Source organism: Pseudopipra pipra, chromosome 5, assembly GCF_036250125.1.
Source record: "Pseudopipra pipra isolate bDixPip1 chromosome 5, bDixPip1.hap1, whole genome shotgun sequence".
Lineage (NCBI taxonomy): Eukaryota > Metazoa > Chordata > Aves > Passeriformes > Pipridae > Pseudopipra > Pseudopipra pipra.
In genome coordinates, this window is record NC_087553.1 from 45,193,246 (window position 1) to 45,212,810 (window position 19,565).

Consider the following 19,565-nt stretch of genomic DNA (forward strand, 5'->3'; position numbering starts at 1 on the left):
CCTCAAAGTTCCCAGCGGCGCCCCCGGCTGTTGGGACCGGGCCCGCCCGTAGCTCCCCGACAGAGAACCCGGCTACCCCCCGCGCCCGGCGCGCCCTCGGCGGACGGGGCGGTGCCTCCCCCCGGCCCTGCCCGGCCCTGCTGGGCCCGGCGGAGGCGGTGGGCGGCTCCTGTGACCGTGGCATAAACCGGTGGCCCCTCCCGCTGGTGCCGCTGTCCCTGCTGGACGGCGGAGAGGAGAGCGGCTCTCCCGCGGGAGCCGGGCGGAGGCTGCTGCGGCGGCGGCTCTTCTCCAGCTGAGGGGCTGCGCCTGGTGGCGGCGGGGCGGGGAGCTGCGGGGCACGGGCGCGCCGCCTCCGCCTCCCGGCTGCCGCGGCCTCGCTCGTGCGGCTGCGGCGGCAGGAGGCTCCGGCGGGCTCCCCCATTGTCTGCCCGCGGGCGGAGGGCTGCGCTGCCCGCACGCCCCCCGCCCTCGCCTTTGTGTGCTCCGGCCGGCGGCGGGGCGGCGCGGCGCCTGCCGTGATGCGCGCTGCGGGGCGGCGCGGGGTCCGCGCCGCTCGGTGAGAGGCGGGGAGGGACCCAGCCCGTGCCCCGGTGGCTTTTTGCCCGCAGTTGCCGGAGAAGGGGGACTATGGACTGAGCGCATCGGTGTACCATGGAGTCGGGCATCCGCTTGAGCACGCTCTGCCTTCTCCTCTGCCTGGGGCCAGGTAGGCGGATGCCGGACCCACCGGGAGAGCGCCTGGGAGTGGGGCTGGCGGAGCTTCGCAGCGGCCCCTGGCCCCTAGGTGGCCGCAGGTGCGGGGAGCGGCGGCGGGGCTCGGGGGCAACTCGGGAAGTTGCGGCGTCGGCGAGTGGGTGATGGCACTTTCTGGGTCAGTTTCAGGCTTTGGCGTGGACCCCTCGCTGCAGATCGACGTTCTGTCCGAGCTACAACTGGGAGGCTCCACGGAGGGCGTGCGCCAGGTGCCGGGGCTGCACAACGGGAGCAAAGCCTTCCTTTTCCCAGGTACGGCCGCCCCGGCCCGCCCGGCCCCAAAACTCCGGCCGCGGCCGTCGGACCCGGCGCCGCTCATGGGGCGCCCCCCACCCTTCGCCCACCGCGAGGGGTTTGCCCGCCCCTGAGACACCGGGGGCCCGTCCCTTCCCTTCCTGTTCGATTTTCTTCCACTCTTCTTCACAGTCCCCCTCCTTCTTTTTTTTTTCCTCTCTCACCCCCTTTTATTTTCTTTTTCCTTTGACTGGTAGACGCTTAATTAAACTACAGCAGGAACAAGGATGGCAGATGGCTTGTTTTGTGAGTCGTGGGGTGCGGTGATGAATAATAGCACCACCCACTCTACTGCTTTACTTGGGAAACGCTATCATACCCCAGTTCCAGCTAAGGAGAAGCTCAGTGAAAGTTTCATGTGAATTGAGCAAAATGCTGAAATGGAGTGCCCTGGAGGAAGGAGGCAGATGGCTGGAAATAAGAACACCCTTTTTTTTTGCCTAGGGAAATTAGCCCTTGGGAGCTTCTGTGACATTACCCTCCTGAGAAACAAAGAATGAGTTTTGGTCTCTTTTAGTGCTTATGATTGTTTCTTTGCTAATATTGGGAATAGGAATAAAATAGTAATCTTCCATCTTTCAAAAATACATTTAGATGGTTTATTAAAAAATATTAAACTTCCTTATACTGTAATTCATAAAGGACTGTAAAATAACTCTTCATGTCTAGTTGAATATATTGGCATCAGTTACATTGCCTACATCTGCTCATTATCAGTGTATTTTTTAATTGCACATTAGTATCATACTGATATGTAAAATGAAGCTGGAGTCAAGAATATTTTTAGGAAAAAACCCAACTCTATCTTAATTAAAAAAAAAGTCTAGGAATGGATTTTAGAAGCAAGTCTCTTCTCTGAAAGATGATTAAATGCTCCTTATAAACTATGACTAAACAAAAACAAGGAATACGGCTCAACATCTGGTGAAGCACAAGCAAATCTCCACATCAGCCTGCACTTTTAAAATAGGGGGGACCTGATCGCTGGCTTCTTGTGTTGTGCCAGAAGTTTCAGCTTGGATTTGAACGGATTTCTAGTGCAACAGGCTGTGTTTCACATACAGAAGAGTTATAATTCAAGGGAGAAAGGGCAGTAAGATCTGAAAAGGAATTTTTTTTTCATGTTTGCATAAATGAGATAATTTATCAGAAGCTAGTAGTTGCCAAAGGCGCTTTTTTTTTTTTTTTTTTTTTTTTTGAGGTGACCTCTGTAGATGTTCTTCCCCAGAACAGCCAGCATGTGTCACTATGGACACGAATGTGGAGACGCATGGGCATATGCGTTCTAAGACACTGGCACATGCAGGCTTCAGACATCTCTGATGGGCTTGTGGCTGCAGAGCAGAGCCCTCTGTGAAGGGGATGACTGCTTAGAATGGCAACGCGTTTGTGTGGCAGTGGAATTTGTGTCCTAAAAGCTGTAATTTTTAAGGTATGGTTCTGAGTTGCAGCCCCATTGTACTATAATGGATTGGGGTGAGGGGAAGTCATAACTCACTTTGTCTTCAGTGGTAACAGGATTAGAGACTTGGAAGAATAAGACTTCTTATATATTTTCCCTGTGACAGGACAAAAAACTACTGGGTTACTAAAGAATTTTTTTTCCAAGTTCTTCCCTCTTTCCTTGCGATTATGAATGTACATAGTTCCCAAATGGGTTAGCAGTTTATTCATAACAAAAGGAGACAGGAGTTTTAAATTTTCAAAACAACCTTTTTATTTTGTTAAGAAGAATCAGGGGAATAACAAGGATGAAAACACTTGTGTCTAAATGGTGGTTGAAGTCACTCAGTGTCCCTTAGGAAGTCCTCAATGCCCTGCAGGACTGGAGACAATTTTCCCTACTACTGTATGAGATGACTGCTGATTTTCTTATAGTAAATGGGGTCCTTACTGAGCAGAGAGGTTTTAATTTTTGAACTTGCATTTAGAAATAGAGAAGTTTTCTTCCTTGATTAGACCACTGGGTCCACTTAGTAAATTTTGTTCTGCTCTTAGAGCTCACACTTTAGGAACATTGCTGCAGTGTATGCCTTTTGATGTATGTATTTACAGTGCTTGAATTTCAAATACATGTATGTGTTGACTTGGAATTTGGGTTTGCCTCTGCTTTTTTCCTTATTCCAACTAGAGCGTTAGTTTTAGACAGAAATGATTTTTTGAGAATGACACAAATGACTTTAAATGATATGTGAACTTATTCTGGAAGCTTTAACATGTGATCCTTTGCCTTTTGGTTTCTTTAGATATTGAATGTTGTTTTGTACTGTATACATATTTATGATATTTTAATATGTTGCCTTTTTGGATAGATCACACTTTCAACTGATGTGAAGCCTTATTTTACATAAGCTTAAAACATACAGAAATCCTAAATGCTGTTCTTTATTGTAGAAGGAAATTATGCAAGTAGCATGTTGAACTGCCAACAGGTAACAGACAAAGATATATGACGGGAAAATTGTACATACAGCTAAAACAGAGCAGTCTCTTTCCTTCTGTTTCTAGGCAAAAAGGTTTGACTGCTTAATTAGATGTAGTATCAATTTACAATACAAGGGTTTAGCATCTAATTGGCTGTTCTGACAAATTTTTCCTCATGTAATTGATTTTTCAAAAGTACTTATATTTCTAGGCCATATAAACCAGTAAGCAATTACTCTCTAAAGGTAATTTTAGGCTGTTATTGTCCATTCAAAAGCATTTAGAATGCTCCTTATACAGTTCATGATTTAGAAATAAATTTTAGCCATTTGAAATTTGCTGTCATTTGGGCTTTTTTTTTTTGTTTGTTTGTTTATTTGTACCTGTGTACTCCGAGTGCAGCAGATCTAGATGCTGTTGTCTTGGATTCTAAAACTTCTTAAGCATGTGATTCTCCTTGGTTGTTGTGGATGGTAGCAACTGAATACCACTATAATCTGGCTCTAGTTAGCTGCAGGGACTTGTCTTTCTGGAAATGTGATTTGCAAAGTAATTGTAAAACGTTCCAGAGTAGCTTGTGGGAAGATACAATTATGAATAGAAAACAGGAGGAAGTCTTCAGAAATGTTAGTGCTGCTATATGTGAACATCTGCCAGCACTTTCTAGCCAACAGCAGATATTATTATGTCAAAATATGTTAAGAGGAAAATTATTCCTCTTCTGGTCAGAGCAGCAGAACAGAAGTCAGAATATCTATTTTGGCGACCGTTTATGTAAGTCAATGAAATTCTCAGTACCTTCGTTCTTCCCTTTGCAAAACAAGGATGACACTTGGGTAAAGCCCAAACCAGGTGGGTGGATTGAAGTATAATTAATTCAGTTGAAGGCTTTTGGAGAAGTACCTGTTGTGGTTCTTAGAATTCTTTCTTTGTAAATATAGTGCATTAATACAATGAGGAGATAGGTGGAGATGAAAGTCAATAGCCATTTTCCTATGCAATATGGAAATCATATTGCTGCAAGAGCACTTGTTGCATATGTAACGGCAGGGAAGTTTGAAGAGGTGGACAAAACTACAGCAGAGGTTGAAGGGTGAAAAGGCTTTTGGATGACTGTCTCAACTCTATGCTAGGACACATAACATTAAGCACATGCAAGGTCCAGTGAAGCCAGGTATTTCAAGTGGCAGTGGGAAATGGTGTTCTGAGATGTGAGAATCTAAAGAGGGGCTGCAAGAGTAACCTGGTCTTCTCTGTAATTTTACTAGGCAGTAACTTTTTGTCACCCTCCCTCCTCCCTTTAGACTCTGTATATGTATTTTACAAATATAATATTTTTATAAACTTTCTGGATCTGTCTCCTTGAGAGGAAATAGTATGCATCAGACTATTTTTTGTCTAAAGAGTGTGTGCTTATGTGTGTATGTATGTAGTAATGGAGACATCTTTTATCTGTCTCCAGCACCAGTGGAGAGTGGTAGAAAGTACACCATAGATCAAGTGATGAGAGGCAAAAAAATGAAAGCCAGGTGATGTGTAAGGACAGTATATGCCCATCAAAAGATGGGCATATACTCAAAGAGGAGGCTGAAAGATGCGCAGAAGAGTGCAGTCAGATGGTTACTAACACAGGAATGTGTATTTAAGAAAAAGATAAAAAGGAGATGGCGGTCATGAAAATGTGAGAGCTTATGTATCAATGCAGAAATTGGAACTCATTCAGAGGATAAGGTTGTGTTTTTTTCTTTCTCTGCCAGTTAGGATATGTAATTCATAATATGGCTATAAATAATATTTTGATATTTCTGATGAGGAGGGACAGTTCTACAAGCAAGATGTGATATATTCTGATGGGGAACGAGATGTGCTATAAAGCACCAGAAAATAATTTAACCTGTCACTGGGATGAATGAAAGGACTCGTCAGTACTGTTCTTTGAATTGGCACTTGCTGGCAGGAGAAAAAAAACATCCCTAAAATAGGCCTCTTGGTATAAGAGATTTGTTACCTGTTGCTGTATGACTGGATCATTAGTACATTATTTTAAAACACTGGCAAGGCAGTATTACTATATCTTATATGCTTTTGGAAGGTTCACTGTGTTTTGTCTCATGATACCTTCTCTGGACATTACTAAATAAAGGAGCTAAAAATAAAGCCTTAAAAGTAGAGGCGAATAAACTTTCTCTCGCAGAATTAGGATTTACATTGCCTATGTGCTTCACACACACAGCTTTTTCCTTGCCACCTGTCATTGAAACTATGGACAGATGCTTTCTCCAGGTTCCAGCTGAGCCTGCTGAAAATATTACTGTTCCCAGCTGCTTGTCACTACCTAGGAGCTAGAGGTTACTGTCCCAACAACTCTTCCAAAGCAAGAGATTATATGAGTATTCCCTTGTCTGCTGATGGCAAAGTCAGCCAGCTTCAGGAGCAAACCTGGCTGACTGCAGTGACATGGATTACAGTCCTGCAAAATCCCCTTTCTCCAGCTGTACACCCCTCCCAGAGGAATGGTAACAGACAGCTGGGGAGGAGGATGTTAATGTTGCCAACTGGCTTAGCTGACTGCAGAGTGAATACCTATCTGCAGCATTTTTTGTCTTGCATGCAAAGTGGTTTCTTTTGGAAACACTGAATTCTCAAAATGTGGGACCTCCAGCATAGAGATCATGTGTAGATAATAGAAGTTCTAAAAAAAGTTTAATTTCAGTAAGTACTGGCATGTTTTTTGATGTTAGAAATGTCTAGTGTAAGCAATTGCTCTATGACAATGTGATAACCAGAAAGGTCCAGGTTTTGGCATATCTGGAACAACAGCCGAAGCTTTTCCTAGGCTGCCTTCCATCTCTGGCACTTTCCTAAGTCACCTCTGCACCCATGCAACAGTAACCATTGTGGTAGGGCACTGCCAGGGTAGCGATTGATGCTGCTGGGGAGCTGGGCTGGATGTTGAAGGAGAGCCCTGAAGAGCTGGGCTGCTTTTTTCTAGGGCCTGCTGCTCTAGCTGCTACTGCAAGGCATCCCCTTCCTCCAGAAGAGCTTAATGTTCAACATCCTCCTCCACCTGTTAGCAGTGGTAGCAAGAGGAGGTGTTTGGGAAGCATCTGATGCTTGAAGAGCCTGCCCAAAAAGGAGGAAGTAGTATGTGAGAATTATGCATCCATTTCCCATCCCAAACCATGCTGAGCTTTAATGCATGGAGAACTATGATGCACTTATCCACTGCTGAATAATCATGAAGATACCCAGTACTGGTGATTGTGTTGCTTGCCAACTACTGCTGTGCTGGTTTATCTGTAAAGTAGAAAGGGAAGAAGTTAGGGGAAGAAAAATATTTAAATATTGTGGTCTTGTGATTGATGCTTGTAATGATACAGCAGAGGGTAAGACTGAGAAATAGAAACTGAATGGGTACCTATTATATGACAGATACCAAGGAAACCCTGGTTTCCAGAGAAGAAAAGCTTATTATCCCTGAATCTAGTCATTAGTGCATAGTTGATACAAAATAATGTTAAGGAATGACAGAAAACTTGGCTTGTAGCTTTTGTGGATTGCACCTGTCTTATGCTGAAAGTTTCAAATAAATATTGTTGTTGAGAATGTATATTAGACATATAAAGTATCAAAAAAAGTGTAAGTGTAGAGGACAGCATCTGTCCTGCGTACCAGAGAGAACCCAGCACATGCAACGTGTGCCCTGAGAGAGAGGACAGTGACTCTTCCGGGTAGCCGTTGAGCACATCTTTCCATGTTGCTGGGGGAGGATTGCATTAGCGAGAGGTAGTGATGTGGGAAAACAAGGTCTTGCTACCCTTATGTAATTGCTTTTGCTGTGACATAGTTCTGTAGTCACAAAGTATGCCTGAGACTTGCAAGGTTAATGTTTTTTTTTTATGGTTTCTCCCCCTACTGCAGCATGATTCCTTTTCCAGTGAGGTTTCATAGAAGACAGCAGCATTTCCTACATCTAGATCAGTCACAATGTCTGTTTTTCCCCTACTATTTGCTTATAAGATTTGGGAAATAGGTTTTCTACTCTCTCCTCCTCCCCATCTTATGTTCTTGTAGTCTGTATCCTCCAGGGCATATAGGTGTTAGCTTGGAAAAATAACTCCAAGTACGCTTAATTTCACTATTTCCACTGAGTCTTAGGGGAGGTACAGAACTGAGTTCATAAGTTACTTAAAACCATTGGATAAGAGCTGGAAATTTTATATAGCTGTCATTGGAAACTGTACTTCCATATAGTGACTCTTCAGTTCCCTATATTTGGTCTCATTTGGTTTTGTGCCAAGGTGCAGATGCACTGAGCAGTTCTTCTGTCTGTTAAGGTACAGCTGAATAAGGGGCAAAAAAGGATTTTCACTTTTTTTTTTTTTTTAATTTTTCCCTCTTGGCATTGTCCATAAGATTTTCTCTCAGGAAAATCTGAGGGGAAATATGATAAGAAAGGGTACTTTAGCTTTTAATTTTTTTGCCTGGACAAATACCCATTACGAATGTTCACTCAGGTAGCTATTAGTGAACCCTAAAAACTTATACCAAACTTGTAGCAAATATGTCGTTTAAGTTATGGTTCCATTGAGGAAGTAATTTTTTTTTCTTATTTCTTTTTCTTTCTCTTTAAACCATGTTTTGGTAGGGAAAAAGCTGTAGCCATTTTCAACATGGAAGAATTTTACAGTAAAAAATTCTACTTATTTGTTACATTAAATAACCTTTTGTTTGCTTTTCTTTTTTGGTGCATACATTTTTTGGGGGGGTATGTGATGCTGATGACTTCAGAGACACGCAGGCTTAGAAAACTGACTTTTATGTTGAGTCATCTCATGAGATGCTGCTCGCAACTCTGTGCTGTTGCAAGGTGCTAAAGCAACGGACATGGTCTCTTACAAGACTAAAACAGACTTCTGAAGGCACAGTGTTCAAAAGGCTTTTAGCAGATTAACATTGGCTGCAGCAAAACATTGCTGCAATAGACTGTAATGTTTCCAAAGGAGCCATTATAATCAATATTGCTAGCGATCCATAACTGAGAACTCTCTTAGAGGAATTTGAGTGGCTATTTTCCTCTCTGAAAACAGAGGGAGTATAATAAGAAAAAGACCTCCAGTTGTAGAATTGCTCACTCTGTCAGAGTAACATTTATACAATTTCCCCAGCATAAATACTTATTTAAGTATAATTAGATGGTAGTAACATCCATATTGTTTATCCTAAAAAGAGGTGACATGTACCAGCCTTGACTCTACGGCTGGAAGTCCACCAGTCTCTAGATACAGCTGTGTAATGATCCAGAAGGGTTCCAAAGGACCTTTTCTGGTTTTGCAGTCAATAATCTGTGTTTTAGTAACTCCCTAAATTCACATTTGCATGTTGTGCCCCAACTGTTCCAAAGGCACTCTTAAGATTTCCTGTCACATTGACTAATATGCCTTGAACTTGAAGATTTGCTCAGCATCCATTCAAGGAAGAGGGTAGACTTGAGGAAAACCTTTTGTACCCTGTTCAGTGCTGCTCTTTTTAAGAATCCCTGCATATACCATTAGTGTAACAAAAGCATACATGAATAAGATCTGGGAGGTTGAATTTTTTTAAAACTGAGGTTGTGTCTGGGTTATTGCATTCACTCTGGGTTTCTGTATTTCAGAAGAATATCAATGAATTGCAGGGACAGAAGAGGACAACAAACCTGATTATACAGTAACGAAAGGACTGGCTTACTAAGAAAGCTTTCGAAAGAACTTCAGTATGTACAGCTTGTTCAAGCAATGACAAAAGTGTTGTATGATAAGTGTCTAGTATTAGAAAATTCTTAGAGGTTTAAAATGAAGGGATTATTTAGTATTCAAAGAGCTAGAGGTAAGAGTAAGGTAATGATACTGAGGATTTAAGACAGAAGGAGACTTTCACAGTGAACTAGTTTAGATTGTGGAATAGCTACTGAAAAGAAGTCGTGGAAATCTCCACACTTTTTATTTTTTAGAAGATAGCATGAAATAAAATATCTAGAAAACATTAGCTATGTTGTAGTAATTGTGTTACATTCAGTTAATATGCTAAGGATGGGTGGATGACCCTGTAAGTTTTTCTGTACTCTGGAGATCCTAGGGTATTGGTGGAGTTGCTCTAGTATAGGGAGAGATTTTCAAAGACACAAGTAGCATCAAAGACCTGGTACTCAGTAATGCAACCAGTGCCTTTGTATTCTCCTGAAACCTGTTTTTTTGGTGCACTTAAGTACGTTTTAGTGATATCCAGTTAAAATAAGCCTACAAGAGCAAAGAAATTAGGGTTTGGACAAATTTTATGATTTTAACTCATCCAAGCTTATAAATTGGATATGAGTTGAAAACCTGTAGCTGGTTAACCAGGGCTAGTGGACACATTCATAGAAGCGTGGACTCCATTTATACCTGACTTGAAAGAAAACTTCTTGCAGGAGCATCTGGACTCTAGTTCTCCCCAGCTTCCTTGAAACCTCTGGCAATGGTAGCTCAGGTTCCCAATGTATTTTCTGTCCGTCTTCCCTGCTCACAGCTGAGTTGTGTGTAATGGTATTCTTTGGATCCTTCCTCTTTGATGTTCCCAATTAAAAACCTTCTAACCTTTCATTTTCCTGGCATCAATACAGATATTCTGTGAGTAGAGATTTTTCCAAGAATGCCAGTACAGTTGGTGGCATTGGTGTCCCCCCTCTACCCTCAGGTGTGGTCTCTCTGCCAATTCCCCCTTGTTTTTGCTGCTGCCTAAATTCTGTTTACAGTTCAGTCTCCTGCCTTCTCCCCCTATCTGCTGCTGTTTGCTCAGTCTACTGCTGGAGATCTGTGGCTAGCAACAAAGGTGTTGGTTGTGCCTGGCATGCTTCAGATGTAATTTTTAACAGTTGTGGCCTCCCTCCCCCTGCCATGCTGTGCTACTTTTGCTGTTAGGATACAGGTTTAAGTTTTCTGAAGCTCTCTGTCTGCATTGGTGACTGTTGGCAATTCTCTTGTGTCAGAAGTTAATTTTTCATTCAGACCACATTGTTGTGGTTATCTGTGAAATTACAACGGATCTCATATTAATGTTTTCTTAAGCTCACCATTGTGTTATGTGAAAATAAATCAGCACTAAAATTCTTTACACTTTTGGTGAGCTGAAGGCAATTAGCCCTTATGTGGGCAAAAAATGCTTGTACCTCAGAAAGCCAGAAATGAAGGAAAACTAGGATGAGAGATTCAAACCAGTGCAAAGAGGGAGAAACAGATTCTTAATGGGGGGGAAAAAAGGTAAACCCTCCAGAGCATTCAGAAATTATTATGATTGGGCTAGGTCATCTGAAGGGCTCCTTTCCAGCCTAAATGATTCTGTGAAACACAGGCTGCAGGAGTTAGGTCCTCAGGAGCATCATACTGGTCAGAAAAGGAGGTCTTGAGAGAAAATGACTGAGCAGAGAGCATGAATAAGTCTTACTGACACTTGCACAGTGAGAACCAAGTGAGGGAGAGATGTGGTATGTTGCTGAGAGGGTGTTGGAATGTCTACACCAAGCATGATCTTAATCCAGAGGTACCATGGTGGGTACTGATCTACAGTCTGTTACTGTATGATAGTTCACCACTGGAGTGTGATATAATTGAGAATTTGAATTGTGTCATGTCTTCAGGGAGAGGGGTAGGTCATGTCATGCAGCTTGATCTACACCTAGCATAATCTGTTTAGATGGTTTATTATTCTCATTAAGTTTGTACTTTATTGTTTTAAATTAATTAGGCTTTGTTTACCTTCAGTAGCCTGCTTTTTTCATTTGGAAAAGGCTGGCAACACTGCCTCTTCTTCTTATCCTCCCCCTCAGAGCACAACTTGAATAACTGTTAAAATCCTGACCATGCTATATGACAAGGGACTGAAAATAAAATCAGTCTTTTAGTAGTTCTAAGGTATATCATGCCCTTATTACAGTACCAGTATGACTGGAAGGCAATGCATTATTTTTCTTCTGCTCTTCAATGTCCCAGTGTTAACAGCATTTCTTGGTGTGATATTTTTGTTTGTTGTTAGGTCAGTTTGACACAAAGTGCTTATGTGACTGCATGCAGCCAAGCATAACTAGGTGGCAGCAGCAAGGAAAACGAGAGGCTTGATTTTACTCCACAGGTTTCAAGGTATTCTCAAAGCAGCTTCTAGAAAGCTGCTTTGTGCCTAAAGGGAGCTCTGTGTGTGCATGTTTATATACACATATATATTTATAAAGCTACAGTAGCTGCTACCTTTTAAATGTAGCTAGAGCCTCTATTGAAATGAAGAACCAGAGAGAAATCTCACTCAATGCTACATCTGTGTCCTTGTTCAAACATAGTAGGTTTTATAGTAGTATTGCTGTGAAAAACCTGAACAACATAAATATAAGTAGCAGTACTTAATGCTACCTATAAGGGAGCGCATACAAAGCATCTTCAAAATTTAAAGAGGAATTAAAAATAGGGTTGAAATATAGATGAGGGAAAACTGATAATAATAAGAAAAAAAGCTATTGCATCATATAATTGATAATCTGTAAACTGTAAATCACCAGAAAGCCTTACAATAATAAATATATGGTGCAGAGCATACCATACAGCACACATTTTTATTTCCTAGGAGTGGAATTTCAGTAACAAGAACAGAAGCTGTCTTTTATCTTCATCATTTTGTTATCATGTAATAGGTCTGCTCTGTGTAGCACCCTCTCTCCTGGTGATAGTATCTAGCATGATGACATAGTTACACTGCAAGGGATAATATTTCTTCTGAACAAGGAGCAGAAGGTTCTTAGGTTTCTTATCCTTTCATTTGCAAAAGGTTTGAAAAATTATCAGAAATATGTTAGTGTAGATACAGTCACTAGAACCTTTACTTGTACCTATTTACCTCTTATTTGCTTTTTACTTACTGAGTCCAAAGGTCATGAAACCCTTAGTCATGGACCCTATGTATTTTTGGAAGAGCACACCTGACTTTTTGAGGTGTAGCCTTTTTGAGGGCTGCTTTATGTTACAGTAAATGATTCCCACTTGTAATCCTATTGCAAATTCCTTCTTTGCTGAAAGGACCACAGTCCAAGGGAGGATGAGAGATGTCCAAGTGTCTTTAGCATTGTGCTCTGCCAAGTTAAGCCTGAGATTGAGAGAACCATGATACCTAGTCCTGTGCTCAAATGAATGTTTATATAGTGGTGTAAATCTACCACTTGTTCTCTCTGCATCTACTTCTTCGTGTTGTATGGATCTACTAACCAAGCAAAGGTGCTGTCTATGGCTGTTTGCGTTGTGCTGTTGACACACTGAGGCAAACCACCACTGAAATGACATTTCCATGGTCTGTAATGCAGGAGGAGAATCATGTTGAGCAACTGCACCCTTCATTTGACAGCTTCACTGAAGGAGTTGAATTCTGCTAGTGTAGAAGATGGGTGGGCTGGAAGGAAAGATCCACCTTCCCCATTCCACACAGTGCAGTCTAGTTAAGTACAAGTGACACAAAGCCTGATTTTCAAGATCATGTTAGCAGTTTGCCATGTTTTGAAAGAGTTTGTACTTCAGTGGCTGGCACCTCAACAACTGTTTTGTAGCCTCACAGGGATGCAAAGAGACTGTTTTAGCAGGGGAAGTCATATTAGTTAGGCTGTGGGAAGGTAAGCTTAGCATCACAGAAAGATTCAGTTAGATGTGACTTTTCTTGATTTCTAGAAGCAGCCAGTCAGTACATAAGCTCAGAGGCTTAACCCAGCCACTAGAATAATCGCTCTCAAACTAGATTTGTATCATGTCTTTTGCAGAATGTTTCTAGGCAGATTTCAGTGGTATCATTGTCAATATACAGGGAAGGCATATTACATTACAGCTGTACTTTGCCACAGTTGAATTTTCAAAGTCTATCCTAAAGAGTCATCCAAATCAGTGCCAGGAGCAGGCAGAAATAGTTGAAAGCTTGCTACCCTTCAGATATCTCAATCTATCATACCAGGTAGAAGGTTTTCCCCCTATTAAATATATTCTATTTTAATTTTATTTGCATAGTTGTTAATTTTTAATGTTCCTATAGCTTCAAAACAAAAAGTTAAGAAAGTAAACAAGCTTAATAAACCAAGCAAAAATTCCCTGGGGACTTTGAACATGGAGAAGAAAACATTTCAAGCAAAGCACTTTGAATGAAATCATGATTATTTAGACAAATGTACAAACTATTCCTGATTACACAAACAAGTTCAGTCCATAATAATGGTTTGGATATTTCAGATCAGAAACACTGCAACTGCCTTTAAGTCTAGGTGTCCAGGCTCTCAGTACCTTTCCCTCCTCTTGTCCAGCAGTGGATTTGAATTCTTAGTTGTGCCAAGATGACTTTAAACACCAAAGTATGTAGCATGTAGGTGAGCCATAGTTTTGGTCAGAAGTGATATGATTACCATTTTTTGAGGATGAACAGTATGAAGTTGAATTTTTTAAGCATGAGCAGCCAATATAGTTGGGGGCAAAATGTGTTCAGAGACAGGCCCTTCTTCTAGTCTTTTGTGTCAGTCTGTTGTGACTTGTGGGACTTTGCATATGGTTTGAAGTGGAGGAAGCTGGATGATACACCAAAGCTGTAGGTGACATTCGGAATAGAGGAAGCTACAAAGCAAAGGTAGTTGGAATCTCCCCAAATGGTGCGAGAACAAACTGTGACATTTTCCTCTTGTTTTTATTTGATTTAATGATTTGGCTTCAAGTCAGTTTTTGTTTCGATTGTTTAGTTTCAACTGAAGAGCATTTTGCCCTCTTTCTTTTCTCCTTCCCATCGATTGCACTTCTATCTGCATACATCCTTGCTGAAGCAATTCTTTAATGGAAATAAGAAGTGAGACACATTATGTCGTGGTGGTGTCTAAACTACAAGGGCAGTTTGTGGGCTATCTCCCTAAACAGTCTGTGGCTATCCCAAGGTCCTGATCATTTAACTTGAGAGATTTACTAGCATTCTTGCTCCTGGCAGTTGTAAGTTTTTGTTCTGGTGAGACTAGGCTGTATCCAGTTTACAGGGAGCACTTGGGTACATAAAGGTCTAGATGCACCTGTTTGTATCCTGACATACATTTAAGTTGTAGTCCTAGTATTCACCTGGACTTGGGAACTAGACAGTGCTCCTGGGCCCTGCAGCTTAAGCACACCCTTTGGGAATGGCCCCACATTGGAGTCTTACAGGGTTAGTGTTTACCCTGTATCTTGTAGTCTTTTAAATTTGAGGTAGAACTGCAGCATCTTCCCCCAGACTCTTGCTGCGTTCCTTCCTACAGCCTTGGAGAAACCAACTCAGATTCATGTGGGTTTGGAAAACTATAGCTGCTCCTGTTTTGCTATTCTCTCTGAAACGATTGGGAATCTATGAGAAGGAAATTAAAAATGTATAGGAAAAGTAGCTCAAAATGTTTTATGAGCTGATGTTATTTATCAGTTCAAATAGCAAAACAACCAGCCTTTCTGCTGAAGTATGTAAATTGCATCACATCTAGCAGGGTTTTGGTCTAATAAAGGCTGTTTTACTTCTCTCTGTCTTCAGTTTTCATTACAGGAATGCAACTCCTGAATTTGAATGTACTGTGCTCCACTTAAAAACCTGCTACACCCTTTCAGAGTTGGAAAGATTCTGCTTTTGGTTTGGCTTTGTATGCTGCCCCATTGGCTCATTGGCTGGAGCAGCTTAGCCCACATTGATTACTTAAAAAAAAGAACAATATTAAGTAAACAGTTGCCCTTTGTAGTCAGTGTGAAATTCCTATTTAAGAAAATATTAGCCAAAAATTGGAATATGGAGAAGTGACAGAATGTGAATGTGTGCTTGTGACACTCATCTCAACTATTGTAGGAAAATGAAACAAAATTGAGCCAGCCTTATTATATTTTTCAGATTCGTTTTAGCCTACAGTCCTTTTTTTTCCTCAGAAACCACTGGACTTCAATTTGGATAGTTCAACAAACATACAGTCAGATGCAGAATTGATTTATAGATGCTGCTGTTAAAAGCTAATTATGTGCACATGAAACAAAGTGTGGAGCTCAACTAGTTAGGATGCCTCCTTCAAAGACTGTTCTGCAGGAGTCTGTTTTATAATTCAGTTCATACTGTATGTTTAGCTTTAGATGCTCTTCAGAAACTCAAGAGCACATCCTTTGCTGAAACAAGTTATCCATTGTTTAATAACTGTTTTTTTTATTGTGGATTGGAAAACATCTGTAATGAATGGCTTGTCCTAAGTCTTTCCACTGTGTGATTTAGTGTGCTGCTGGTGGTGTGTATGGAAATTTTCCTGCTTACCTTCAGTAACTTGTTTGTGGCTGCTTCCAAAGCTGCCTTTTGTGGTTTTGGGGTTTTGTTGGTTGGTTGGTTGGTTGGTTTTTTGTTTTGTTTTGGTTTTGTTTTTTTTTTTTTTGGTGGTGAGGCATGGTTGGGCTACTTAAGATTGGATCAGTTGCCTAATATGGTTCCTCATATGTTTACATGAATACAGTTGTCACCACAGGGATGAGGAGAAGCAATTAAAGGCTGGTGACAGCAAAGGATAAAACTGCTTCTTTCTGCAACACCCGTTTGCGCTGGTGGGAAGTGCCTTCGGACCTGTGGAATGAGTCCTGGTGAAAGTTAGACTTGCTGTCTTGGTTATAGTGCAGTAATTATCATCTCATGGACATGACTGAAATGACAATGTCTGCTCTTGACACCTCCAGGAAACACTGGTGTGGTGTTGGTGTTTGCTGCAGAGCTCTGACTGCAGATTGTCTCTGAGAGGGGAAAATGCATCCTAGTAGTGAGGGTTGTTGCAAGCACAGGCAGCTACTAAGCTTGTATTCTGAAGGGCTGAGTTCCTGCAAGTTTTGTGGTCAGTGGTTTTCTTCACTGGGCTTTCAGATTGCTTTACAGTGTTAGATCTTGAAAGACCTCTAACTTGAGCGAGGAGTGAGACATGCTTTGAGTTTGGATTTTTGTTTCTTTCATTGTCACTTCGTTCTTCTATAAATTTATGATGGGATGATGACATTATGGGTTTGTAAGATGTCATGGTGTGGTCAAACGAAACACAGGCAGTATTCTAGGAAAGTAAAACCCAATATATATATCATGACTAGAGAAAAATTTCTCATTCAAAATAATAGTTCTCTCCTTATTTCTGCACTCTAAAGAGATTTATGCCTTTGGATTTGTGTATTAGAAATCTTCATAGTATGAGGTTTTTATGTAACTGTTGAGAAACCACAAATTATTATCTGAGATATACCAGTTTGATTTTCCAAGCTATTTTCCAAGCTATCCAGTTCCAGTAAATTTTTTTCCTTGGGTGTTAAACTGATTACTAGAAGCCAAATGTCAAGAACAAGCCTGAAGCATTATTTATTGAGCATAGCTGGTCATCTATCAAGCACCTACTGCTAGTGTTCGAAGCCAATTGGAAGGAGGGATTTGCACTCTTATGTTAGTGTAAAAAGAATGTATCTGATGGATGAAGGACCTTTCAGTCACCTTGCTTTTATGAAATCCACCTGGTGCCTGCCCTGAACAAAGAGTTTTGTGCTTTGTAAGAGTAGTAATAATTGAAAAGGCTGTGTAGCTTGTTTGAGCAGCAAATATGAACTGACCTATTTGCAATACCAAAACTGAATGACCATGTGGTTTGGCAATTTAATACTCTAGCAGTTAATGTGACAGAAATCTTAATATATAGGCTTCGAGCATGATGTAATCAGGTCTTGATGCTATTGTCTGTGTACAAGAAGATTATCTAAGGCCACAGTGAGTGATGATAGGGTACCCAGATAAGGTCTGATAGAATAGAGGATGGAAAATTCTCCTTCAACCTAGTGATCAAATGATTCATGGTGACATGAATAGACTTCAAGAAAGATTCCTCTCCTGTGGGTGCTAAGGCAGCTCTGTGTTTCCCCTGCCTCTCTCAGCTCAGTGATGAGGACTGGGACAGCTCTGGAGAGCTCTATGTGATGGTGAAGATTTGTTTCCTTGCTAAAGCACAGGCCATCTCTAGTGCAATGTTTGCATCCCAGTAGCTCCAGTTGGAATAAAAGTGCATGTGGGAGGGGGAGATGGTTATTTATGTGTGAACTGGCCTCGTATAAGGGTAGGGGTGTTATGCATATACTTTCTTTCACTGGTTGCTAACGAGAATATCATAGGAATTTGGTAGAAATTTAGAAATCAGATTATTTTTTTTGTCTTTTGGATTCCCCTATGTGAAAAACGAATGAAATTCAGCCTGGTGTGACCCTGTGCAGGAGCTTGATTAGGACTTCAGAGTAGTACGGGTTGTTACATTTCTTAAATACATATTAAAAATATTCCTGGTCCATAAAACATAATCGACTCTTTTCTGTTAATGAAGAACAGCATTTTCATAGGTCCAGCTTAAAGAATAAAACTGTTTTAAGAACTGTGGTGTACACTGAGAGTGGTGTACTTGAGAGCTCAGCTCCAGTGCTGCCAAAAGAAGATCACCAGTTCTATTGCAGTTAATTCTACTGTTGTTTCTGAGTTAGTGTCCCCACATGGAGCAGGATGGTCAAATTACTGTGAATTGATTTAGTTCTTACACGGTTGATTACACATGCTAATGAATTGATTTTGAGCGTTAAAAATGTATATTAATTTTTTCCTAGTATAATGTATTATGGAAAACCTTGGGAATTGTTTTTCTAGCATTTGACATCTTATTTTGTAAATTATCTCTCTAGAGGTTTTGAGCTTGGGCCTTTTTATTTCCTATGCATATTATGTAAAATTCAGCAGAAATATTGCTTCAGTCTTGACTGTGTGTGAGTTTTTAAAACTAAAATATTTTGTGTTTGTCATTACTCTAATGAAGATTCATGACATTCTGTGCAAGAAGCAGCAGCAAAATACCACACAACTGGAGTATATAGTGATTAATTAGCAATAATATATTTTGAAATTTGGTGAGTTTTTAAGATAACTGTAGAATTACTTAAAGCTGAGTAAATTGTCCCTAAAGAGGTCTGCTCTTTGTTTTGTTTTGTTTTTTTCTTTTAAATCAGTTTATTTATTTGTGTATTTCACATTTTTGTAGAAGTCACTAAAAAGTTGCTCCCGTCGTGCTTCATGGTTTAGCCTCATATGTTGTTACTCTGTGCTTCATTGCCAGTGAGCTCGTACTTTGGAGGAGATATTAAAGGTACCATGTGGGCATCCATGGAGAAAGTAAGAGAGTTATGACCCTGGCTCAAAACAAAACACCACCCTTCTGCAGAATAGAATAAGTGTCCTAGAAAATGTGTTGTCTTTGATTGAAATGGCTCCTATTGCATGTAAAACTGATGTTTAAAATACTTTGGTCCCTGCTTTTGCCTGTCTGTTCAATTTTGCTTCTCATGAATAGCTTGTTGTTTTGTAAGCTATTTGAATGAGGATATAAAGTAAAGTAAGATTTTATAGTGAGTGTTTTTTCCTCTTTTTTTTTTTTTAGATACTTCAAGAATTGTTAAAGCATCTCCAGAAACAGCTGAAGTCTTTTTTCAGAAGTTAAGAAATAAATATGAATTCACAATCCTTGTGACCTTAAAACAAGCCCATTTGAATTCAGGGGTTATTCTCTCTATTCATCATTTAGATCACAGGTAAGTAGTGATACCTGTATGCTGGCTAATAAAAGTATATGTATTTATGCAGTAAAAAATTGAACATAAATTAGAGCAAAATTGTTGTGTAGCACATCATTTGCAAATATTCATAGTGTTTGGATAGCCATAGCGTGCAGATTCATAAAAATTCACAAGTCCAAATCAGCTAAGGGAAGGGGAACAGATGTTACTCTTTACGTGTCTCTTGCCACCAAGGGCATGAAAAGGCAGTTCTCTGTTGTCATTCATAACCATAAGGACCAGACAATCAGCTGGTATAAAAGTGTCATGTCAGTATAGCTACACCGATTCACAAAGCCTGGCCCCTGTATGTTCCCCTCTGCACCAGTTTAACACAGCAAGCAGTTAAAAAAAGCAAAAAAAATCCTCCAGTTATGGGCTTATGCCTACCCATGAATGACAGAGAACTTTACTCAAAATGTT

The 19,565-nt window shown here is 40.8% G+C and overlaps 1 protein-coding gene across 2 annotated transcripts in view; it reads left to right on the forward strand.

Annotated features, from left to right (window-relative positions):
- Window positions 1-576: 576 nt before the first annotated feature.
- The window catches only part of NELL2 (neural EGFL like 2), a 135,951-nt gene continuing 116,962 nt past the window's right edge, over window positions 577-19,565 (forward strand). For both annotated transcript variants that reach the window (XM_064655844.1, XM_064655845.1), the window contains exons 1-3: window positions 577-709; window positions 880-1,008; window positions 18,968-19,118. In XM_064655844.1, coding sequence (XP_064511914.1) covers window positions 655-709; window positions 880-1,008; window positions 18,968-19,118 — 335 coding nt within the window. In that variant the 5' untranslated portion in view covers window positions 577-654. The remainder of the gene's footprint in view (window positions 710-879; window positions 1,009-18,967; window positions 19,119-19,565) is intronic.